At 38.2% G+C, this 26,367-nt stretch overlaps 2 protein-coding genes across 3 annotated transcripts in view; one reads left to right on the top strand and one right to left on the bottom strand.

The window, feature by feature from the left end:
• Nucleotides 1-654: 654 nt before the first annotated feature.
• LOC109066488 (abnormal spindle-like microcephaly-associated protein homolog) lies at nt 655-17,598 on the bottom strand. The gene is made up of 22 exons (XM_042749559.1): nt 17,549-17,598; nt 14,899-14,986; nt 11,960-13,412; nt 10,940-11,005; nt 10,719-10,820; nt 10,487-10,633; nt 10,150-10,386; nt 9,492-9,559; nt 9,238-9,379; nt 8,980-9,110; nt 8,697-8,872; nt 8,397-8,542; nt 8,218-8,303; nt 7,852-8,064; nt 7,519-7,723; nt 6,939-7,081; nt 6,653-6,781; nt 6,367-6,561; nt 2,535-6,230; nt 1,225-1,374; nt 849-1,015; nt 655-760 (listed from the first exon to the last, which is right to left on the bottom strand). Exons 1-22 carry the CDS (start codon nt 17,596-17,598, stop codon nt 754-756), a joined length of 7,797 nt encoding a protein of 2,598 aa, XP_042605493.1. The 3' UTR covers nt 655-753.
• The window catches only part of crb1 (crumbs cell polarity complex component 1), a 24,421-nt gene continuing 15,589 nt past the window's right edge, over nt 17,536-26,367 (top strand). The window contains exons 1-5 of one of the 2 annotated variants that reach the window (XM_042749276.1): nt 17,536-17,811; nt 22,211-22,807; nt 24,085-24,280; nt 24,660-24,799; nt 25,056-25,238. In XM_042749276.1, coding sequence (XP_042605210.1) covers nt 17,730-17,811; nt 22,211-22,807; nt 24,085-24,280; nt 24,660-24,799; nt 25,056-25,238 — 1,198 coding nt within the window. In that variant the 5' untranslated portion in view covers nt 17,536-17,729. The remainder of the gene's footprint in view (nt 17,812-22,210; nt 22,808-24,084; nt 24,281-24,659; nt 24,800-25,055; nt 25,239-26,367) is intronic. The other variant, XM_019083518.2, reaches the window with a different exon arrangement.

Raw genomic sequence — 26,367 nt, 5'->3', positions numbered from 1 at the left:
CAGTGTGTATTTAGAGAGCAATGTCATCACTGCACAAAGTCTATTTTGCAATAAAAAAAAAAAAAGCAAAGTTCACCAACATTTAAAAAGTTTTATAAATTTTTTTTTTTTTTCTTTTTTTTTTTCTTATAAAAAGTGTCATGTCACGATCAGTTAGATATTAATATATATATATCTGTATTTTCCTATTATTATTCAAAACTTTCACTCATGGAATATGCAGGGGTTTCTAAGATTTTAATGTGTTGGTCAGGTGACTCTGCTTAAGCGTCTAAAGCCCTGATCAACTTCACCTACCTGTGATTTTCTAATGATCCCAAAGACCTGATTAGCATGCTCAGGTAGATTGTTTGATCAGGGTTAGAGCTAAACTCTGCAGGAAAGTGGATCTCGAGGTCCAGATTTGAGGATCCCTGGTTTATGTTAATGTTAGTTGACAGCACATTTCTACAACAGCAATAGTAAACTTTGCTTTAGTGTAATGCTGCTTCCACACAGCTAGGTGTCAGTATAAGTTAAACACGACTGCTGCTTAAAAGACCAGAATAATATTAGCAATTCCTTTATTATAAATATTGATTCCCACAAAACGAATGAGTACCTTTTGAATGGAATCTCTCACTCTTTGACCTCTCCACAACGCCTGGATGTATAGAACAGACTTTCTAAACCTCAGGAAGTCAGCATGCTGTTTTCTGGCGATTAGGGTTTCCCTCCATCTCTGCTGAATGACTCGGACACTGTGCTGGACTGCTAGAAACTTGGAGTGGAAGACAAATGGTCATGTTGTGACTGCATGTGACAATTTAAAAGCAGAAGAGAATAATAAAATATCCTTTATTTGTTACCTTGAACGTTGGCGTCTTGCTTGAATACACCGACTAATGGTTGCAATAGCAGCTTGTTTTAAAATGTAGTTTCGTCTAGCTATGCGTCCTCGGAACCAGGCCTGAATTTTCTGGGCAGCTTGTGCTCGCACAGCATGTTGTCTTGTTTGATAAGCTCGAAATGCTGTCTGAGGTAAACCAGAGACAAACCAAACATGAAAATCAAATATACACACTTAAATCCAAAAATCTAAAATAGGATCTTCATCAGAAACCCAAGTGTATATTACAATAAACAGAAACAGAAGCAAGATTTTTGCAGTAACAGGTGCTAGAGATTCACAGAATTTTTTTTAAAAAAAAGTTTAAATCAAATGTAATGTTTTTACAAGCTTACTTGTATCACAACAGCTGACTTTTGCAGTTGAAGAAACTGTGCACGCTCTCTCTGGCAGAGGCGAAAAGCTCTGTATTGTTTCTGTATAACCAAAACAGATTCCTTGAGATGGCGAAACCTGCGTCTTTCAATCATCCCCCGATAATGTGCCTGTTTGAGGGTAAAAAAAAAAAAAAGTTTTGCCTTTCCAGTTAAACCTCCTACTTAGGGCTGCATGATTAATCGAATGCGATTGTCATGCACATTTTGTAAGTGAAGCCAGTCCTGTAATCAGCAGTAAATCATCATCACGTGATTTCAGATGGAGCAGCATTTTACTACACGGAGCCATAGTTCACTGACAAGTTACGCAAAAAAAAAAAAAAAAGTGATTACAAAATTGCTGACGTTTTTATTGCACAATTATGAAGTCGTTTGCGATAATGACTTAATAACATCAGTCGAGTGTTTGAAATAAATTCTTCTGTGAGATGATGTGGCTTCTTACACAGAATAAGGCACAAAACATATTTCATAGTATTCTAAGCAGTGATAAAGGCATTGAATTATAAATATACTTTATTTTAAAGGTGCTGTATGTAGGATTGACACAGAGTGGTTGAACTATGTATTGCAGCCCAAATTTAAAATATTGGAGAAGGTTTTTTTTTCACCCGGCCCCTCCTCCTTAGACTTGACGCACAAGCAGGTTGCCAGATTGATGACACAAACAGGAACGAGTGCACTTGATAAATGAAATGCGCTGTGTTTTCCGCCAACTGGCGACCCGGGATGCCGAAATACAATTGGGTAAACTGGCAGTGGGCGGGTTTCACAAACAAAAACCGATATTACGGCCCGGAATGCACATTTTCAAAGGAGAATAACTAACTGTATCATTATTTTTCAGATAAACAAGTATGCAAACATATTATGGTATTATGCTTTAGTAGAGTCAAAATCTTACAGCACCTTTAATGAAAATTATAATAACAAGAACTCAGATAAACCATATATTGTCGTAGTCCTGTTTATTAATCACACTGAATTTTCTGTTTATTCAGCTGCAGCGATAGGCATTTCCTGGCTTTCTTCTGCGAGGCGTATTTGGAGTTTCAGCGCGAGAGCGCCCTCTGGCCTTCGGATGGAGATTTACTACTGATCACAGAACCGTGCTTCACTGAAAGATACGCTTGACAATCGCAGCTTCTGTCGAATCGCAATTGCAATTCCATTTCGATTAATCGTGCAGCCCTACTCCTACTCCCTTCTGTTGAATTTCAGGATAAAACAAATGACAAAACAGAATACAAGTATAGTGAATTGCATACCTGAATTGTGATGGCACTTGCACGCAATCTCTGGAATCTTCTGTACTCAATGTGTCCACGCACTCTGGCCTGAAGGATTTTTATGTTCTGTAGTGTCTTCAGATAACTGCTCCTCTGCTCCACTGTTGCCCTATGAGCTCTGTAATGCTTTTGGAGAGTAACAGTTGCAGCCTGCAACCTGCGGTATCTTCTCCGGTCCACAAACATTCTGTAATGAGCTTGCAACTTCAGGATACTTGAGCGGAGCAACATGTAGCGCTTGCGTTGTACATGCATGCGCATAACAGACTGAATCTTGATTGCAGCCCGCCTTCTTTTTGCAAGCCTCCTCACTAGCATTCCACGCAATGCAGATTGTAAGGTTAGAGTAGCTTGCTTAAGAGCAACAAAATCATTTTGATCTTTTTGGACCAGTTTACATGATCTGTACCATTTTTGGATGAGTGTTGCGCTTGCTTGCATCCTGGCATGCTGAACTCTGGCGCAATGGCCTCTGTACACAGACTGAATCGTGATTGCTGCAGCCTTTTCTTTCAAGAAACGCTGTCGTTGGACAGCCATCCTTAGGTAGGACTGGATGGTTCTTGCGGCCTTGGTCCGTCTGGCCAGTTCTCTCCCCTTCATCCCTCTGAAAGACTTCTGCAGGCATACAGCGGCATTTCTTACCTGCTGGTATCTACACATCTGCTCGTCTCGAAGTTTCAGGGCTCTAAATCTCTGCTGGAGAACCCTGGCTGCCCAGCGCTGTCTCTTAAATGTTGACCTCTGCTGGTACATCCGGAAAGTAGCCTGTATGATGATGGATGCTTCTTGCTTTTCTGCCAATTGTATCCTTAAGGAGTGTCCTCTAAAAGCTGCTTGAATGACAATGGCTGACTTTCTTAATTGTAGATAGTTCTCACGAACTGCTCTAGCCTGGGTGTATGACCTGTAATGGTTCTGGATAATGATAGCAGACAACCTCATGGCCTGGTACTTAACCATCTCTTTGTGTCTCCTAAAACAAGACTGAATCAAGACAGCTGCTTGACACTGTTGTAGTAGTTTCCTCCTAACTTTAAGACCTCTATAACATGCCTGAACAACAAGTGCACTTTGGCACATTTCAAGAAAATGCTTTCTCTGCTGTTTCGCTACATTTGTGGCACGGTACCGTTGCTGAATGACAATGGCAGCGTATTTCATGGCTAAATACCGTTTACAAGCCCTATAAGCTCTGAAAGTTGCCTGAACGGTGGTGGCAGCCTGATGCATTTGCTTCAAAGTCTGTCTGGACTTCATGCCACGATAGGCTGCTTGCAGAATCGTGGCAGCACTCTTCTGTTCCTGCAGTGCTGCCATCTCTCGTTTCATCATTTTGTTTGCTCTGAAACGCTGCTGAACAGTGCAGACTGCCCTGCGAAGTCGCTGGAAGCGCAACTTGAGGATGTGTTTTCTCACATGGGACTGAATGATTGTTGCAGCTTCATGCTCTCTTCGGATCTGTCGCCGGACCTGCATTCCTCTGAAAGTTGCCTGGATTGCAACAGCAGCTCGGCGTTTAGCAAAATAATCTCTCCGATCGCGCCTTGCTGCCAAAACGGAACGATAGTGTCGTTGACAGAATTCAACAGCAGCTCTGATGGACAAAAAGCACTTTCTTTGCTTGTAGGCAAGGTACTTCTGTTGAATGACTGTGGCTGCAAAATTCATTCTAGCAATGTCACGGCGTGTACGGTTTCCTCTGTAAATTGCCTGAATTGCAATTGCACTACACCGTAGCTTCAAAAAGTTCTCTCTCGCCTCTTTTCTCAGTAGATGGCACCTGTATTTCCTCTGTATGACCAATGCAGCCAGTTTCATAGCTTGGAATGGCACACGAGTTTTGTACATTTTGTACATTGCCTGAATCACAGTGGCCGCTTTATGCTTTCTATCAATCTCTTTCCTTACCCTCATCCCTCGGTACATAGACTGCAAAGTGATGGCAGCTGGTCTCAAGGAGCAAAACCTTTTACATTGTTGCCTTGCACTTACAATTGCTCTATACTGTTGCTGAATACGAATGGTGGCATTTCTGAGAGCAAGGTAATCACGGCGTTGCTTGTATGCTCTATATGTCTCCTGGATCATTTTTGCAGATTTGTGCCATTCTGCAATCTGCTTTCTCACCATCATTCCACGGAAAGCTGACTGGATACATATGGCAGCGGTTTTTATGGCTGCATATCTCTTCATGACAGTATTTTTAGTCATAATTGCCCTGAATCTCTGCTGTAAAATGGATGCGGCCCACTGTTGTCTTTGGTACTTCTTGAGTTGGGAATGTCCACGGAAATGTGCCTGAATCACTGTTGCAGCTTGGTGAGATTTTCTTAAGTTGTTGCGAACTCTCATTCCCTTGAATGCTGACTGAATAACTACAGCGGCATTTTTTGTTTGCAAGTAAGTAGCTTGCATGCATTTGCCAACTCTGTAGACTCTGTATTGCCGCTGTATGAGGATAGCTGCACACTTTGCAGCAAGAAAGGCAACGCGTACCTTATGCATTCGGAATTGAGCTTGAATGATAGTAGCGGCTTGATGCTCTCGTCTCAGATTTTGCCTCACTTTGGAACCTCGATATATGGCTTGTAGAGTTATAGTTGCCTGCCTCAAAAGGATGTAATGGCTTCTTTCCAACCGTCCAAGTGCTAAACCCCGATGGTGTTGCTGAATGACAATAGCAGCACGTTTTAGAGCTAAAAACCTCTGACGGCAGCTATGTGCTCTTATCACAGACTGAATCAAAGTTGCAGCTTTGTTTTTCTTCTGCAGTTCTTGTCTTGCTCTCTTGCCACGGTAAGCACTCTGTAGCACAATGGTCGCTCTTTTAATTTCAGTGTATTCTGCGTACACCCTCCGTCCATCTCTGAAGGCTCTGTATCTTCTTTGAATGACTACAGCAGCCTGTTTCATTTCCAAAAACCGTGTCTGTGCTACATATCTACGGTAGTTTGACTGAATGATACTGGCAAATCTGTGGAGTTGACTGATCTTCTTCCTCTCAGCTCGTCCTCGCCAAATTGCTTGAATTGTCGCTGAAGCGAGTTTGAGAGCCATATACTCTTGTCGTAATTTGTCTCCAAGTACTTTTGCTCTGTATCTCTGCTGCAGAAAAATGGCCGATCTTTTTAAACGTAAATAGTGCCTTTGAGCCATAAACCGCCTGAAAGCAGTTTGAATCAGAAGTGCAGCTTGGAGGCGCTGAGCCACAGATCGTCGGACCCTCCAGCCACGGAAAGCTGCTTGCAAAACAAGAACTGCCGATTTAATCTTGAAGTATCTCTTCTGTTCTGCTTTCCTTAGCATGCATGCTTGGAACCACCTCTGAATCGCGACTGCATTTTGCTTCATTTTAGATACGTGTTTTCTGACGAGGTAGGCCCTGAATGCACTCTGAATGACGACTGAAGCATCATGCCTTTTCTTTAAAGTCCGGAACTTGCATCTTTGAAGGTGACCTCTAAACCATGCTTGAACACAAACTGCTTTGCTTTTCATATCCAGATACTGGGTTTTACAACGCTGCATTCTGTACCATGCCTGAATTCGCAAGGCTGCAGCATTTCTTTCCAGCAATTTCTTTGCATGCCACTTCCGGAAAGCTGCTTGGATTACAGAGGCAGCGTGATTTTTCTTTAGGAGACTTTGAATCCTCCAAGCTTTGTATGTTTTCTATGGGAGGACAAGAAAATTCTAATTAAGATTAGCCATCTAGAGATATATCTTTAATTGACCTATCAATTGTCGAACTGCTGAAACAGCAGTACAGGATGAGCTGTATTACATATCGTCTTAATCCTGAATATACCTGAATTACAGTTGCAGCTGCATTTTGAAGAGCAAACTGTTTCTCTTTTTTCAGCACTCTCAATTTTTCCCGTGCAACGTATCCTCTGCAGAATGTTTGGATCATGAGGGCTGCCTTATTCTGTCGGATCATTCTTCTTCTCAAGATGAACTTCCGCACAAGGGCTTGAATTTTAGTGGCAGCCAGGTTCCTTTGCTGTGCATGCAGAGCATATTCAATATAAGACAAAAAATCTAAACACAGCAAGGTTCCAAGCAGCTTAAAAGTAGAAAAACTCTACCGTTACCTGAATAAGCTCAATGTTCTTCTGTAGCTTGTATCTCCGCCATGCACCCTGGATGACCCGGGCTGCTCTTGTTTCATTGCGGAGATCCAAAAGACGGGCACAGAGGAAGGAGAGGTAGCATGTAACAACCTGGGTTTAAAAAAAAAGTCACTTTATCAATACGCATTAAATATATATTAATAGGAAAAGTATTTCTACACAACCTCTTGAGTTTTTTTTTATTTTATTTTTTTTACAAGTATGTTTTGCTGCCAAAATGTGGAAGGGGATTACAATTTATTTTTACCTTTTCATTTGGGATAGTGTTGGACATATCCTCTGGATTTATCATAGCAGGCACTCCTCCAAGATAGGACACAGCAGTGTTCACCAACTGAAAGTTACTTCTCTCTTTCTCAAGGAGCTCTTTGAAGTCCACTGAAGGGGATTCTGAGCCCAAGGCAAAAAAAGCAAACCGTTCTGAGACATTTACAATGTTAATTGCATAAATTACCACACTATTATAGGAATGCTTAATCTTAAAAAATAAATTAATTAATTTATCAGTGCTGTCAAACGATTAATCGCATCCAAAAAAAAAAAGTTTTTGTTTAAAAATAATTTTTTTTTTTGTTATTTTTTTTGTTTTTGTGTTTATATAAATACACACACATGCATGTATTTATTTCAGAAAAATATGTTATGTTTATATATTAAATTTTTTTATATATAATATAAATTATATGAATATAAATATACACATGTAAATATTTTCAAAATAAATATACACAGTATACACACATATTATCTAAACAAAATCTTTATTTTTGACGCTTTTAGTCGGTTGACAGCACTAAAATAAATAAAAAGTAATTTATTCCAAGTACCAGTTTGTACTGTGGGTGAATTTTCAAAAGAGCAGTCCGAGTCAGTCGAGGAGTTATTGAGCTCCACTCTGCCACGATGACCACATTCAGTGGTCTGTGTTGTTCTCTGCTGAATCTCTTCTGCAGGGAGATGACCAGGATGGTAATGATGAATGAGGTAGCACAGGATACGACCATCTGAGAATGACACCGTGAAATTTTCAGCCTGGAAAAATAATGGAGAGATTTGTTAGGAGAAGGATCCTATGTAGGATACCTTATTTAAAAATCCATGTATTATCAACTCTCCGCAGAGTGAATAAACAAGCAAACTATTTCTTTAATGTGACTCACCTTTAGGTTGTAGAACTCACAAACAGCATTGACCCAGTCCATGAGCAGTGTCACTTTCTGGCTGGGATGTTCAAATGCTTGTCTTGACTTCATCCTTGTCACTGCAACCCCACTGTTAGCCATGACTGAGGCCAGCTTCTGTTTAGTCCTCCATGTTTTCCTGAGGAAACTGATTTCCTCTTTGAGTTGATTCTCATCAAGTAGCACTTCCACCTATGAAAATATTTCAAATACATCAGAATGTAAGGTCAATGTTTAAAAGGTCACACATGCAATATTGGAAGATAAAAATTAGCAAGAGTCAAACTAATTATTTATCCAAAAAAAAGGGGACTGGAGGATACATTATTCAGCCCTGGTTGATACCTGGAAGGCAAATATGATCTTCCACAGAAGGTTTAGGGTTTTTTCCCTGTGTCCATCCACAATGTCTCTGGAGTCAATGTTCGCTCCCAAGATAATAGATGCAAAATCAGAATTCAAGTTTTTTTTTTTTCCCCCAGATTATAAAGGCACTGCTAGTTATTTACGATCATGAAACTCACCATGCTCATCTCTAAGGTCAACACCTTTGTTTTTCAGAACCTGTAGTGCAACATCAACATTGTGCACTTTCTGCAAGCGGCTAATAGCAGGTATCCTCAGATTTCTAGACAAAGTCCAGTCCAGAGTGAAGAGCTCCATGACCCGTCTGAAGATGAATATAGAAACATTTAATAAAGATGTATATAATGGGATTTTGGAGGCTTTTTAAACGTCAAATCTAAATATTGGCTTGGGTAACAACAGCGATGATATTTCATTATGACGCATGAACAATAGACATGCAAAAAAATCAAACATACACCAAACGAATGCCACATCTCAAATCAACAGCAAGATTCTTCACAGCAAAGTTGAACTCATCCAGAGGAGTCTGAACATGGGATACAGCTAGGCCCAAGTGGCTGAGGTGCCGTGACAAAATGCCTTCACCGCTGAGGAAGTCCCGAGAAAACGCCAGTAGCAGATCTTTGCTTGACTATAGGGAAGGAAATACAGAAGAAAAAAGGTGCTCTATTGTGAAATTCCTTATTGTGTTTTAAATGCCTTTTTCTGGTTAATATTTATATACATAGATGCACACACCTTAAATTCAGCATCCATGCAGAACAAACAAGGATCATGTTCGATCAGTCTGGACTCTTTGGCTTTATCCAGAAAGCAGACCAGCAGGATAAGTTTCTTTAGAGTGAAGCGAGAGAGCGCCTCCTCGTGGCCTGATGAGTGAAAGTGAAAAAATTAAGAACCTGTTGTAGCAGACACACTGTTTGCAAAAGTAAGAAGAAGAAATAATAGTAATAATAAACACTATGAAAAAAGAAAAAAAAAATCTAATTCATTTACCATCTCTGTACAAATTGAGCACTTTAGGGTGTCTGAACTCAGCGGCTAAGTCTGGGTTCCACAGGAGACGTCCAAGAATAAACATGGCCAGTCCCATGACATCACTGTTACTTTCAAGTGATATTAGCTCTCCATAGATTGTCTGAAAAAAGGAATGGGTAAGAGATATGTCATACATGAAATCATAAATGTAATGTAATGTAATATTTTCAGCAACAAATGAGCATTATGCTTTCACAAAGAACAATTAATACCTCAAGTCCGATTCGCAGCCAAAGTGGATTGTATGATATCAGCCAGTTCAGAACTTTCTGACGCTCACCTGAGAAATAAACAATAAAAGATTCACCGTAAGAGACTTGCTGAAAAACTGCCCATTAAAACAATTACTTAGAATATTTTGTATATTAAGAGTGTTTTTAGTAGTTTGATTGTTTTTTTAAATTAATATATTATTCAGGACGGACAGATTAAATTGATAAACATTGACAGTAATGACATTTGTAATGTTAAAAGATTTCTTTTCATTCATCAATGAATCCTAAAAAACAGCCCCATCATGGTTTCCACAGAAATATTAGCTATTGGTAATAAAAGATGTTTCTTTAGCACTAAATCAGAATATTAGAAAGATTTCTGAAGGATCATCTGGAGTAATGATGCTGAAAATTCAGCGCTGAATCACAGAATAAATGACATTTTAAAATATATTAAAATACAAATATTTAAATTATAATACTATTTCACAAAAACAGTGTTTTACTGTAATTTTGATCAAATAAACGCAGCCTTGCTGAGCATATAAGACACTTCTCAAAAACATTACAACAAAGTGTATAAAGAGATTTCCCGTGTCATACAAGCATAATTCACAATGACAACATATATCGTATTGCATGATGCATCTCATACCTATGTCCTTCCAGAGATGTCGGTCCTTTCGCACAAGGAGTCTCTTGGCTTCTACTTCCAGCTCCAGTCTCTGGATGGCCTTTATCATGGTGTCTGACGTAAAAAGCTTGCAAGCCGCTCGCCGAAGGCGGTTTAGCCGTTGACGGGCTGTATAGGTACTAAAAGACATCTCTTCTTTTGTTGGTGCTTTGGGTATATTGAATTTGTCGTTCCCCATAGTTAATGATAAGGCATTCACTAAGAAGACACAATAAAATGAAGAAAGATGTTATAAGAATGCTGCTGAAATTAAGCAAAAGATTCAAAATCTCACATAAAGGAAAACAAAAGCACCTACCTTCGGTAACTTCAGTAGCAACTTTAAAATCATCAGGAGTGAGAACGTAATTCATCCACCAGGTGAAGCCCCGCTCTTGTTTCTCAATCCAGCGATCATCATAAAACATGTTCTTTGCAGCAAATGGCAGAGGATGCCTTGGTATGGCTGTCAAGATTGTACAATATAAGCAAGTTATGCCATTTAAAAATACAACAAAAGAAATGATAAGAAAGTAGCTATAAGAACATACCAGTCTGTGATTGCTTTATAAAGGTCAGTTTGGCCTGCGCTACAGCCACGATCCTTGCAGGCTTTCGACTCGAGCTGCTCAGTGACTTCACAGACCGGCCATCTATATGAGGGAAATACATTTAAATGGTATCCTTGGTCATACTAAACTTGTAGTACACGTTATTCAAACTTATTTTAAGACATGCCATTCTCAAAAGAGGGAACACAATGTATTCTTACCTTTCTGAGTAGTTTTTGGAGAGGATTTCTTTGGTGGAGGTTTTGTGAAATTTGAGCTTGGTGGAGCTTTAGGAAGAAAGAAAAGAAAAAAAAAAAAAAAAAAAAAAGAGGAAAAATTTAAGTTCTTGCGGTGACTGTAAACTGGTCCTGATAAAGACCTGATTGCACTTTGTCAATGACGTTACCAGCTGCCAACTCAAGACCACTTAACGGACTGCTAAATCATGACATGCTAGAAATAAAATAAATTGTGCGCACGATTTACTTATTCGTTCCCTCAATGTACTAAAACATGCACACGATTACTATTTCGTTCCCTCGCTTTGCTAATTAATTCACAAACAACTTACCAAATCGAGGAAACTAATTAGCAAATCGTGCGCAGAATTTATAAATCGAACGAATAAATAAATAAATTGTGTGCACGATTTACTAATTCGTTCCCTCGATGTACTAAAACGTGCACACGATTACTATTTCATTCCCTCGCTTTGCTAATTCATTCACACACAATTTACCAATCCGTTCTCTCGATTTATAAATTGTGTGCACGATTTAGCAAATCAAGGGAACTAATTAGCAAATCGTGTGAGCAACTTATAAATCGAGGGAAAAAATAAATAAATTGTGCGCACAATTTTCTAATTCGTTCCCTCGATGTACTAAAACGTGCACACGATTACTATTTTGTTCCCTCGCTTTGCTAATTCATTCCCTCGCTTTGCTAATTCATTCACACACAATTTACCAAATCGAGGGAACTAATTAGTAAATCGTGTGCGCAATTTATAAATTGAGGGAATGAAATAGTAAATTGTGCACACGATTTAGCCAACATTTTTTTTGCTGCATGGCATGTGCAGGGCTCCGTAAGTTCTAAACTCGTACAATGTCCAAATTCTTGGACATTAAAGTTGAGATATTTTGGACCAAATCTCTCAAATAATATATACCAGTGTGTATTTGATAATGCATACTAGATTTTTAGAACGACATTGACAATGAGTACACTTGACTTACCTATAGCTTTGTGTTGCTGTCCAGATGTGGACCTTGAAGTGAACGTTCTTTCATGGCTTGGTCTCTCTGTCGCATGTGCCGGAGCACGGCACTTTTTTGCTCGGACGTTTGTCTTGTCTTCTGACTGACCCCTCAAAAACTCATCACTTTTTCTCTTTTTACTCTGCACAGATGTCCTGCTTTGCACAGGAAACTGGTCCTGATAAAGACCTGGTTGCACTTTGTCAAAGACGTTACCAGCTGCCAACTCCAGACCACTTGACGGACTGCTACTAACCATGGTCAAAACTTGAGGTCGTATGGGAGATATAGAGGACAAAAGCTGTTCAGGAGGGGATAACTTTGAGGTTGGCTTCTCTTTTGTAATCTGCATTGAAGTTACAGAACATTTGGACTCTAGTGCCACATCTGGACTTGAATCTGAGCTGATGACAGGTAAAGCACTGTCAGGAGAACTTTTGTTGGATTCTGCATTACTAGCTTCTGAGAGCTCCAAGGTCTTCTCCAAGAGCCTGCGCCTGGAAGTTTTCTTTTTACGCAAGCCTGGACTCTCAACAGAGGCTTCTAGTTTGCCTTTGGTCACTGTGGTAGAATTCACAGGAAACTTCTTGGGACCATCAGGAACAAGGGCATCATCCACTTTACTCAACTTGGTCACTGTGGCGGTGCTAAAAGGTAACGCCTTGAGCCTACATGCATCATGATTTGATTCAATGCCTATGACTTTGTTGGGTTTCACACAGAAAGTCAACCGTGGGTGAGCGTCTTCAACTGGTGGTGAAATGACTGCTGCCGCTCTGAATGATCTTTCTGGATCCGTTTTTTCAGACTCAAGAGAATCAGAAAAATCAAAGCTTGAGCAAGCATTAGGAGGACTCACCGCATGCGACAGATCTGATCCTATAACATCCAGAGCGCCTTTTACAGACAAAGACGGTTTCTCTGGCTCTCGACTTTGATCTTGCGCAAATTGTCCAATCACGGGAAGTGGACTCTGAAAGTATGAAGACAATGGATTTCCAAACCTCTCTGGGGTGCTGGCAGGAGAGAGTGTTTTATTCAAAACCCTTGAGATTTCTTTGCACTCTGCTTTACGTGAAAAAGGCATATCCTTGTTACCAGGTGTATACAAAAATCTCTCTGCTGGTACTAAGACGACCACTGGTGAGTTCTTTTGCAAATGCACATCTTCAAACTTTTCTGTCACAAAAACAGGCTTTGACATCTCAGGAGTGGAGGATGGTGCATTCGTCCTGATGGCATTGGACCCATAGGCAGACCGTTCCTGGTTTAATGGCGACAACGGGTTGGATGTTCTATCTTTTCTGTATTGCGACTGGCGTGAGACATGAAATGTCTTATGTGCAGCCTTTATCGGCATTGAAGACACTTTCTTCTCTTTTGAGGGTGCCGGGACACCCTTCTTGGATTTAATTGAATCCCATAAGGTTTTCTGCAAATCAAGAATTTGTAAGCACTCAACATTATACTAAAACATATAGGGTAAGCATACCTATTAAGCACACTACCATTTCCGAGCTCAGATTATAAATAAATAAATATATATAATATATATATATATATATATATATATATATATATAAATAAATAAATATATATATATAGTGTTAAAGTGTTATTGTACTTGATGTCTTAACCAATTGATGTGATTGTTACTACATACCTCCTGTAATTTCAAAGTCAATAAGACCATTGCATGCTGAGATACGAGTATCCATGTGTTCAAACTGTCTGGCAGAAATTTTGAAAGATGTCTGAAAACTTTCACCTTAAGCCTATATTTTGGATCAGTTTCACTACTTACTGCTAAATTAAGAGATTAAGGTTTAAACTTTTGCATACTATAATGTGGGAAATAATACTTTTTTGTGTTAGATTAAGAATATTTTTAGTTAGATTATGAATATTTTTATTACTGAATGGTTACAAGGAAACCTGGGCATCGTACACTAAATGACTGAGGATCACACACTATCAGACTTTAAATTCCTTCCAATCACAACAAACTCATGCAGAAATCTGCACATTGTTGATAGTAGACGCCTGACAAATGAAAACAATGTGTTCTAAAATCGTCTGAAAATATCAAACATGTTTGATCTCCTCTGACTGGATGGAATCAAGGTCTGAAGCTAAAAAAAAGTCTGTGACCATCATACACTACGCATTTTTCTATTAAATCGGTCAACTCAAATCTGCAGACTGGCTCTGACCTTTACCAACTGCCATCAACTTCTACCGACTGTAAATCAGTGGAAATTTGGGGCAAAAACGCATAGTGTATTCCAGCTTTAAGAGAATATAATTAAGTTCACATCCATTTAATAAGAGGCTTCATAATGAGGCTAGTTTCTGTGTTCATCCCAATGAATGAAATGTTTTATAGGTTTGTTTTTCATTCGATTTTTGTGTAACTTATGTGTTACGTAGCTGAACAAGGACTAGTCTAGGTTGAATAAAACTTCACTGAATATATAACTGATCAAATAGAATGTCTTGTAGCTTTATTTTGTGTTCCGGTGTGTTTTTTTTATTTTTTTTTTTATTGACTCTGTACCTTCAAATAAAACATATGTTGTTTATAAATAAGAATTTTTAATAAAACATGATGTGGAGTTATTGGGAACAGGGCTTAAAGGGTACAAACATTTACCCATTAAGCACAGCCAGACTTTATGCATTTAATGATGTACATCTCAATTGAAATGCTTTTATCATTTAAAACAAAATTAAATATTGTGTGAGAGATTAATATTTTATTTTAACATAACTTGTACTGAAACCAATATCTTGTGCATTAAAAATGTCTCAGTGTAGGTTTTGGTGAGCTTAATAGGTAAGTTTACACCATTCTCTGCGTAAATTAAAAAAAAAAGATTAATAAAGATGAAGAGTGAGGGGGAAGAGAGAGAGATTACCTTTTTCTTCTTTTTCGCCTCTGCTTTCCCAAGCAAAATCGCCTGGTGTTTTGCAACAAAGCTGAGGAGTTCTCGAACCGAACCCCGCCTTCTTCAATTGTTTTCAAGTTGAAGTTTAAATTAAGGTTGCTTTAGGGTTAAAAATTGGGGATTGACTTAAGTAACTTTCCCTCGAGCCATTCCAAACTTACGACTTACTTTATTCAGCGCAGCTCAAAAACATAGAACTTTCTTCAGTGGAGCTCAAAATGAGATATTTAGCAGAATGTTCATGCAGCTCGACTTTTCCATATTATTAAAGTGAACAGGGACTGTCTGAGCTGTCAAGCTTCAAAAATGACAAAAAGCAGCATAAAAGAAGCCCATTAATCTCATGCACAATACTCAGCACAAGTTAACCTCTTTGCATATACTCAAATATAGTGTGTCAAGAAGTGTCCCATCTGGTTTGACATCAACTAACATTACTACGCTCAATGTCTTTGCCTCTCATGTGTTTTGTAATCAATAACAAGGCACTAATTTTGAACATGCTCATATTTAGACAGCACAAAGCTACGTTGAAGGGGATTTCAGTGAATAATGACTTAGTAAATAATAATTAAATTTAAGACAAAAAACAATCATATTGTTTCAGCAGACTCATATTTAATGTGACGGAGTCATATAGAGTAGGGTTATGATATTGTTCTTGAGTTTAAGAGCTTGACATCTTCAGTCACGTGACATGAACACACTCCCAAACATCTCCTGTGTGTTCCACAGAATTAAAAAATAATAATAATTAAACAGATATGGGTCAATTAATAACAATTTTCATTTCTTGCTGAGTTATTTCTATACATATTGCAAAATAGCTTTGTGCATGTGTACATTCTGTACGTTAAGCCCTATTCAGTGTAGCTTATATACACTAATGAACATGTCTCATTCCCATAGCATAGTAAAATAGTCATTTTACTTAAACATGAATGCAATATGCACCCTTTTTTAACCACATTAACAGGTTTTCTTCGCTTTGTTTAACGCAAGCTGGAAAGCATCACTAAGTTTAGACACACAACTTCTTGTTTACGCTTACTTGTATTGTAAAAGACGTCTGATCAACCGAAAAGCCTTTGGATGCTGCAATTTTATCCACAATGACTGTCGTCGTTGCATCTTCGGTGGGATTTTCGATTCGTAAAGACAAAGATTTTGAGGATCCCAACTTGATCGTCCCAAATGACACGAAAGGAGAAGTGGAGAACTGCAGTAAACTCAGTACAGGTATTGAAGTGTTGTTCTCCTTTCCGGGTTTATCGCGATTATAGTGAGAATCAAATGTTGGACTAAATTCCAAACATTCCGCTTTCACGACTTTAAACGACATGTTTTTAACTCATCTAAATGAACGACTCTTCAGAACATCCACATGTTAGTGATGCTGAGCTACAGTACCGTTTAAAACCAGAGTGCGTGGTCGAACGTTTGAATTTGAGTCTAGACCAGGCGGCCAATCAGCTCGTTGCAGCTCATAGAATTGTCCAATCACTGGAAAGAAAAGCAAACGCAAACCAATCAAAGTTCTAGGATTCCTTTAAAAATCTGTAGACACGCCCACAAAGCAGGAAGCTGCTTCACGCACGTTGAAAAGTTGTTCAGACACGGCTGCTGTGTTGCAGTTATTGCATTATGTAATTTGGAGAGTAAAAAGACGTCAGCCTGTGTAGTTTGTCCACAGCACACGTTTACAAAATAAAACAGAACAGCTACTTAGCTATTTGGGTCAGGTCTGTTTACAGTTAGTTTTTAAAAAAAATAGGTATTAGTTTTTTTTTTTTTTTTATTTGCTGTTTGTTTTGAGGGGTTTAATACACAAAAACTGGTGATATATTCGTATATTCATATGCAATGCCAATATTTATGCTTACTTTTTAGTAGTTCTGAAATGTGTAACTCAAGGCGGTTTTTAAATTATTATTGTTATTAATATTATTGTTATGACTTTTATTATAGTAATTGCCTATTATTATTATTTAGGAAATTATGATTTCTTATATTTAACCTTATAAAAATGCATATGTATGTTATTTTTCTTTGCTTTTTAGAAGTAGACTTTGTAGAATTGCAAGATTAATTATTATTATCATTATTATTATAGGAATTTCCTATTTATTATGTTCTTGTTGTTGTTCTGCTTTTCATTATAGTCCAAAATGGACAAAAAGAATCTATATTTTTTCTGTTTTAATGAATTAATTTGTATTTTAGTCCTCATTTAAAGAAAAAAAAAAGCATACAAATTGAGGGGAAAGAAAGAATATACAAAAACATAATAATAGAGAATTGTGTGGAGAATTATTACAAACCACAGAAGGAAAAAAAGACAGATTCACCAGTGCACAAGGCTCATGGCAAATGAGCTAGTTGTTTAAACTCTAACCCAAGAATCCTGGCAGATGGCATGGTCTATTTTGCATTAAATAAGAGCTTTTTGAGTGAAGTCATTAGACTGGAGTGGATGGAAGGCCATGATTGCAAGAGGGTGAAAAGTACTGCGTAGCTGCATTTTGTCTGCTGTTCCTTATTTAATATCCAATGTTATCATCCACTGCTAATTATTATTCAGACAGCATGCTTGATGGCCCCTCTCTGTTCAAGTCTTCACCAATCCCCAGTGGCCTCTTTGTATTGAGGATCCAGAGAGTTGCGCCTCATTGGTGGGCATGTGAATGAGAGCATGCTAAGACTCAGAGAGCCACAGACAGACTGTGTAGACACTCTGGAGGATGCTTGAGTAACACACCGTAATCATGCCAGCTTGCCCACTATCACAATGACATCCAAGTATGGATATGGATCTTACTGTTTTGGGTTCAATGTGGCTCAGATTAGCATGTGTCTTGTTTCTTCTTCTACAGTGGACAGAAAGTAAGTAGCCCAACCTGTTGCTTTATGCAGTCATGACGTAATTGTTAGTCCACTTGTTGAATAGTGTTCTAGTATCAAAGAGTAGAGATTTAGACATACTATATTGCTATTTTTGGTTGTTTTAGTAGAATTCATATTGACCTGCAACTTGTACACTTGTTCATTCATGTGATTTTTTTTTATATGTAAAAAAGTCTTCTAAACACTTCATGATGGTTTTTACTTTTGTGTGTGTGTGTGTGTGTGTGTGTGTGTGTGTGTGTGTGTGTGTGTGTGTGTGTGTGTGTGTGTATTTACTAAATGCAAATGTTCTTTTATGGATGGAAAAGCCTATCTGATGGCTTGATATTATTCCCTTTTACTTTGAAACAGCTCTGCATGAGTGTGGTCAGGGGTATCATAACCACAGTGGCACTTAAGGGCATAAAAGGCTTTGCATCATAGAAACAGAGCTGCGCTTTTCATTTTCTAGACACTAGGCACATTTAAAAGGATTGGGGTTTACTTTCATCACAGGCGAATATGGCATTTAAATGTGTGCATTTTTACCATAGTATAGAATTTGAGTTTGATGCAGTAGAATTGTAGAGTGCTGTTTATATGAACATATGGGTTGACATCCTTGTGTTTTTGGGATGTGTGTGGGCTCATGCTGAGCACTGGTCTAGACTTCCTATAAGCTGATCTTACCGAAATCCCCCAAAACAGACAATTTGGGTCCCAACTGTTGAACAAGTTAAAATATAGACATTTGATTTGGAAGTAAAAGAAATGCTGTGCATGTTAACATGCTCTAACGCCATTGACTACATGGCTTTTAATACTTTTTGATGCAATAAACCAACGTATCAGTAAATATCTATTTTGATTTCCTAAATAATTGACTTTGATTTGATTGAGATGCATTGCTGATTATATTATTGCCAAATTGCGCTCATTATTGTTTGCACTATTAGCCTTTGTCTCAATGCACAGGATGTAAAAAAAAAAAAAAAACACTGCAGACTGCAGGATTTGAATGTGGTTTCTAGACACCCCCTAAATGACTTATGTCTATTGCCGGTTTCCATAGCAAGCCCTGCGAAAGGAAAGCTGGAAGTGTGGAATTCATTGCTATGGGGACATAATTTGATGCTTTGTTGAGACTCCAAAGTTTGCAAATGTCCTTGCACTGTGAGCATGATGTGTGGGGGTGTCACAGAGGTTAAGCCATTTTTTGGAAAGATAAGAGCGCATTGTTTTGTCTGGCATTTCTGAGAATGACCAGCTGAATACAGGAAGGAGGCTTTTATATATGTGCTTTATCTAAAGCAGCAGGCCCTGCGGTGTGTAGGTGTGTGACCAGTCAGGTATATGCATTCACTGAGGGGCCATTTACACGACAACGTTTTCAGCCAAAAACTGGGAACTTTTTATGCGTTTTGACAGTTCGTTTACGCGACAACATCGTTTTGGGGACTGAAAACGCATACTTTTGAAGAAGTTTTTGAAAACGGCACCAATACAGAATTCTTTGAAAACGGTGAAGTCATGCACGTTTCTAGTACGTGTTAGGTATGTAGACATGCACAGTACGTGTCGATTTTAAAGGCAAGTGCGAACAAACATACACAACAATAGTGGAGTACATGGTAGTGTTGTTTCTGCTCAAGAGTTTGCTAACACTTCTTCTTCAGCAAAGTGTGGATTTACTTCACCAATATTACAACCGACTGAGGAGATGCATCATATACAACATATAATCATCACTTCCCTACAGGTACTGTTTCCTAACAAGGTGACAGCGCCAACTACTGGCCTGGCATACGTAATACAGTGTTTTGGGCCCTTTTCGCGGATGTGTAAACGCAAATCGTTTTAAAAACGTTGTCGTGTATACATGAAACTTTTTAAAAACGCAAGGGATAAATTTTTCCGTTTTTGACTACACCGTTGTCGTGTAAACGTAGCCTGAAGTGGAAGTGTGGCATTTTTTAATGTTAAATACTTTCTCATAACTTTAAATGGTAAGAAGTTTGTAAGAATTTGTTGGCGCAACTGGTTTAGGTTTATCTTTTGCAACCACAACGTAGTTACCTAATTATCTTAAAGTTGCAATGTAATGGAAGTAGCGACAGATCTTTTCTTCTGTATTGTGATATACGTCTGAATAAAACAAATTATCCACCAAAAAAGGGTTTGGTTCAAACTACTGGTTATTGACTGAGGTAGCTCTGAATGTGAGTCTGCAGATGATTGCAAGAAAGGGGCAGAGTTTAAAGGGTTAGTTCACCCAAAAATGAAAATTCTGTTATTAATTTCTCACTCTCATGTCATTCCAAAGACTTTTGTTCATCTTTGAAACACAAATTAAGATATTTCTTATTAAATCCAAGACCTTTTTGACCCTTCATAGACAGTAATGCAACTGACACGTTCAAGGCACAGAAAGGACATCGTTTTTTTAAAATAGTCCATGTGACACCAGTTCAACCTAATTCTGTTATTAATTATAATTTTAGGGAGCTACAAGAATACTTTTTGTATGCAAAGAAAAACTAAATAAAGACTTTATTCAACAATTTCTTTTTTTCCGTGTAGTTTCATAACTTTACGGATGAACCACTGATGTCACATGGACTATTTTAACCATATTCTTAATATTTTTTTTTTGGTTGTTCGTGTCAGTTGTGTTGGTTTCTTTGGTTTATATGGGTCTGGGATTTTTTGGATTTTATTTGATATATTTTATGTTAGTTATGTTAAGGAGGGTATTGAGGGTTTTGAACGACATGAGGGTGAGTAATTAATTACAGATTTTTCAATTTTGGGGTGAACTATGCTTTTTAGCAGACTAAATGTTTGGAGAAATCCTGCATACATCACTATAGAAAAATCTGTCATTTCACCAGATCGTGTTTCATTCAGAAAAATAAGAGGCCACAAAAGATAGATAAAGTGAAAAAATATGCACTGATTAAGGATTCCAGTGATGCATTCATAACATGTAAATCAACAATAATGTGATAATGACCCAACTTGTGTTTTGTCAATGTACTAGTGTAGACATCAAGTAAATAGTTGTTATGCTATGCTAAGCAATTTCTGTTTGAAAACATATTTATTTAGCACACTCTGGATAATTTCTTATCTAACTTTTGTGGCTAAAGAAAGTTGTTTGAATGTGGGGTTAAATTGTGTATATTGAAATGCACACTAAAATATACTGTAAAAAAGACACACTTTTAAGACTGCACAAGATTTTTTATAGACCCTATTTTGAGACGGTAGTTTTACAATGAAACCAAATGAATTAACCGCATCAAGTTAAAGTGTCTGGCTTTGTTCTCTGTTTTAATACAAGCATCCCTATCCTTACTTGATAGGATGCAGTCGCATAAAGTGCATGATCTGATTTGGAGTGCTCAAAGCTCATATTCACAATTATAAATATATACAATAAAGCACAAAATCACAAAGTGATTCCAACATTGCCTCATAGTCAATGACAAGTTTAAGTTTTCTTCAGGCTCCATCACCTGATGTTTGATTGTCTCTGAAGTTCATTTGGCTCATTAGATGATTCATCTAATGCTTATTGGTCTTTTGTTCCAGTGCTTGTTGGCTGTATGTTGTCTGTTTGAAGGCCATTATACAAGGACAGCAAGACACAAAATATGCAACAACGGTCCTGAAATCTTCTTGTTAAGCGTCATGGTTTAACAACCATTTAAAGACAAGAATGGATTAATAAAATAATAAATTACATTGTTGTTGCTCTATGTGAAAGCAGTAGCTTACTTGTTAACTGTGAGCTAATCTGAGAGAATGATGTGCTTGGAAAATAAATATATGTTGTAGCATTAAACAGCTGTGAGATATGAACTGCTAAATGCAGTATTGGACTACAGTTAATTTGAGATTGGATAAGTTTTTGCCTGTGTTTTGCTAATTGACCATGTGACTGTTAGAAAGCACAACATGCCAACTTTTTGACCTTCTATGTCAGTATCACAACTCTGTACAACTCTTTATCAAATTAACTGATAACAATAAATAAATATACTTTATTAAACTTTCACTAGCAAACAGCTATGATACCTATGTTTGCACGTACAATCAAATAAAGTATAGGTTGAAAGGCTATGCATTTACGTTAAGCATAAAAATCAATATATTATTACTCTATAGCAAAGTTACCATGTAGCAAATCTGAAATGCTTTTTATTGTCACAAAATGTAATTATCTTATTGATCATAGTGTCACTAAATGTAACTATATTATCACCTACCCTGTTGAAAAAAAACAGCATATAGGTATAGGTTAGGTATGTTCTGACGCTGGGATGCTGGTTTATGCTGGTCTTTTGCTGGTTTATGCTGGTCTTTTTGCTGCAAATTATTATTATTTCTTTTGTAGATTTAACACTTCCCAAGACCTCAACGCTCTGCCTGGATGAGCCTTGCCAAAACAGGGCAGAGTGCAGGGAAGCCCCATCTGACTTCCTGTGCCAGTGTAAGTCCCCTGCGCCAGTCCTGCCCAGCACGCGTTGTGATTCTTCCAGTGCGCTCTGCCAACTGTCCATCTGCCAGGACAATGCGACGTGTCAGCCCACCGGTGCCCACCCGGGGGAACTAGTTTGCCAGTGTGAGCCCGGCTTGTTGGGGCAGGAATGTCATACCAGTGCCCAGCTCTGCGCTCAGGGGCTGTGTGGGGACACTCCCCAATGTCTGGCAGTGCAAGACAGGAGCCCGGGGTACGCATGCATCTGTCAAGAGGGTTACACCGGGAGTTCTTGTGAGAAAAAGGTGGACCACTGCTCCCCCAACCCCTGCCGCAACCGCGCCATCTGCCGCAGCAGAAGGGATGGCCCCACCTGCTTCTGCGTGCCGGGATTCCAGGGTAAACACTGCGAGATCGAGGTGAATGAATGCGTGTCGTGGCCCTGCAGGAACGGAGCCACCTGTCTGGACAAGATCGGGCACTACATCTGTCTCTGCAGGCCTGGATACACGGGTAAGTGAAGGGAGGGAGGGTCGGGTGCACGGTTGCCATGTGCGACTCAGCTGTTAGACTGACATGTGGAATGTCTCGAGTAGTGCCAAATGCAGCCACTGCCATCTTGTGGCTGAATTATGATATTGCAGCCTGAAATGCAACCCTGGAGAGCATCCTAACATTCTCTCATGGAAGACTGTTGACATTTGCTTTTAAACATGCAAAGATCTAGTTTAATATAACTTAATAAAGAAGCTATCAAGTTTAGATATTTTTTGTTTTTTCTTTTTTTTCCTTTGATGATATAATGAGTAAGAGAGAATGGGGTTAGTTTGCTACCCTAGTAAATATTTCTCAGGGTTGGTTTATTTTTTTAAGCCAATTTCTGTTTAGACACCTATGCTTAAAGACTCTACTACAAAAATGCTATTAAACTTTTTCATCTTTATTTTTTCAGGAATAAAAAAAGTACTGTTTATTGCACACATTTTATTGTTTATTGTCACAATGGAAACTTGATATTTATTGACACTTATTTGAGATTAAATAAGGTTACAGTGTTATTACACGAATAAGTACTGAGTCATATCAAAGAAACAGTTCACCCAAAAAATCTGTCCTCATTTACTCATCCTCGTGTCATTCCAAACCTGTATGAATTTCTTCTGCTGCTGACACACAGAAGAAGATATTTTGAAGAATGTGGTAATCAAGCAGTGGATGGTAGCCATTGACTTCCACAGAATGGGAAAAAAAAATATTATGGAAGTCAATGGTACACTACTTACTGTTAGGGTTTGGTTTAGGTTTAATTGCTTGTAATTATGCATAATTTACTGTTATGACTATAGAACGTACACGTAACATGTTACTCTAAATAATTATTAAAATATAATATAAGCGTTTTAGTTTGGAGAGCAGAATTCACAAAAGAATAAATATATACTGTAGGTTTTTGATCTAGGTTTTTGACACTAACCGCAGGAGAAATCAAGCATTGTTTAATTGAACCATTGACAACTTCCTTGTGTGTCAACAAGCCCCAGTCTCTTAAAACTTGCATGATGTGAAAATTCACAGTTCAGATCTGCTTGAAAAACATTTTTGATCAAGTGAAGGAAAAGCTATGTGCAGCATATCAATAACCCTAAAGACTGACTGGGAGCTTCCAGTTACAGTCTGTTTGATCCAGGATGAGGCCTGTCCAGATGGCATGTGTAATAAGCCATGCAGAGATCTCGACAAAAAGCGGATTGGCATCTTTGCACTCAACACCACTGTCTCTGATGTTGCAGGTAGCAGCTGTGAGGTTCAGATTGATGAGTGTCAATCACAGCCCTGTCTCCACGGCGGCAGTTGCCATGACCACATCAATGGCTTCTCGTGCACCTGCCTGGCAGGCTTTCAGGGGGAGCGCTGTGAAACCAACATCGATGAATGCAGTGACCAGCCATGCCAAAATGGGGCTCTGTGTGTGGATGAAATAAACAGGTACAATATATTTCCATCCATGTAAGGAAATAACATGCGTTTCAGTTAATCTATTCTAAAATACATTTCAAAACAAGTTGAGCTTACTTTAATTTTACTTATTTAATAGTTATATTTTAATTGTTTTAAATATTAGTAATTAGTATAAATCAATTATCCATATTATTTTGGGAGGGTTAAAATATTGTATTCATAAATGAAATTATAAACAATATATAATTGATAAAACTAGTCCCTCACCACACAGAAAGTAGGTAAACAACATACACTATATTGCTGTTTAAAATATAATATGCTGAATCATTCTGTGAAGGTACTCAAAACGAGTATTCCCGAAATGAAATAACATATGCATATTTATTTTGAAATAATCTTGTAGCTACCGCTGTGACTGCTCACAAACTAACTTTACTGGTGTTCACTGTGAGATCCCGCCTCCTCCCTGCTGGTCTCAACCCTGCCTCAACGGCGCCCTCTGTGAGGATGAAAATGGGAACTACACCTGCAGTTGCTGGCCAGGTGACATTGGGCGCATTTGTGTAAACTGGAATAAAATGAAATTAATAGATTGAATTTAGAATGAAAAATTGTGACTCTGTATTTTAAAAGAAAAAAAAAAATGCACATGATTGGTAGATGTATTTATAATGTATAATCTACAATGTAGATGTAATATTTATTTGTTTATTTTAGAAATCATGGTAATGGCTTTAAATAATTTTGGCAAATTAGGACACTAAAGTTCATTAGGCTGTCTCTTTTATCTGTGTGCCAGGTTTTGAGGGTCTTAACTGTGAGACAGACGTTGGTGAGTGTGATAGCAGTCCCTGTGTGAATGAAGGCACTTGTATTGAGCTCTCTTGGAAGACACTTTATGGCACTGAGCCCTGGCTTCCTACACGATACAACCCCAGGCATGCTTCTGGCTTCATCTGCAAGTGTCCACCAGGATTTTCAGGTATCTGCAAACTCACAGCCCCATTAATATTTTTACACGTTTATTTACCAAATATGAAACTGTTTTAAAGGGGTCAGATGACGTTTCTAAAAAGAACATTATTTGGTGTATTTGGTGTAATGCAAATGTGTTTATTTATTTTTATTTTTATTATTTTTTTTTTTTTTTATTTTTTTTTTTATGAGGTTGAATTTTTTTAAAACTAATTTTTTTTATTGTTGTTTATATTTTTGTTGCTCCTCTATGCCCTCCCTTTCAGAAGTGCGTTTATCGTTTTGAAGAGTGAGGTGTGCTCTGATTGGCCAGCTATCCCGTTCTTTGTGATTGGCCAAAGGCCTCAAGCGTGTGACGGAAATGTTATGCCACCTACCATACTGTGATGCATGTACCGGCGCAACAAGACAAAACCAATAAATCCCATTATAAACGAGGCATTTGTAGCATCCAGTGGGGACATAATTACTGATTATAATGACTTATACTGTCCTTTTACGTGTTGCGTTGCATATCGCGCAAACATAAAATCATGTTGTGCTCAGAGAAACGACAAACAAGCACTACTCTACACTGCTCAATACTCACGTTTGAATCATCAGTGGCAAATTCTTTAAATATGAAAACGTACTTACAGGCTGTGAGTCAGAAGAGACAGACTCTCCTTGCAAAGTTGGAAATTTCCAACTTTATAGAAACAGCCTTTATGTGTAGATGGCATTGTAATCTTCTCTCCCAGGATCAGGAAACAGTCCTACGTAAAATGCGCTGCACATATCTGAATATTTGGGTTGAACTATTCTGGAACAGTGTTGTAAATACAACTTAACCACTGATTTCTAGTTGTGTCCTCTTTTGGAAGGCCAAAGAAGGTAGTTTTGCTTTCACAACGAAACACACAGAGCAGTGACGTAGCCAGATTTTTATTTTTTTTTTGTCGGGCCTGGGCAAAAGTGAGAGGACCCTAGGCTAATTAATGGATGGAGTCCAGTGGCTTAAAGCAAATCCGCTGCCCCCAATCACGAATTCAAAAGTGGGGGCTGGTTATAGCCTACGTGGCAATATTGTAAATATATGTTTTAAACCAGGAAGGCGAGCCAGTGGATATCACACAATCAACATGCAAACTTTTCTC

Source organism: Cyprinus carpio, chromosome B22 (genome assembly GCF_018340385.1).
Source record: "Cyprinus carpio isolate SPL01 chromosome B22, ASM1834038v1, whole genome shotgun sequence".
NCBI lineage: Eukaryota > Metazoa > Chordata > Actinopteri > Cypriniformes > Cyprinidae > Cyprinus > Cyprinus carpio.
Note: the sequence above shows the minus strand (reverse complement) of the source record. Positions and strands in the feature narration are given on the sequence as shown.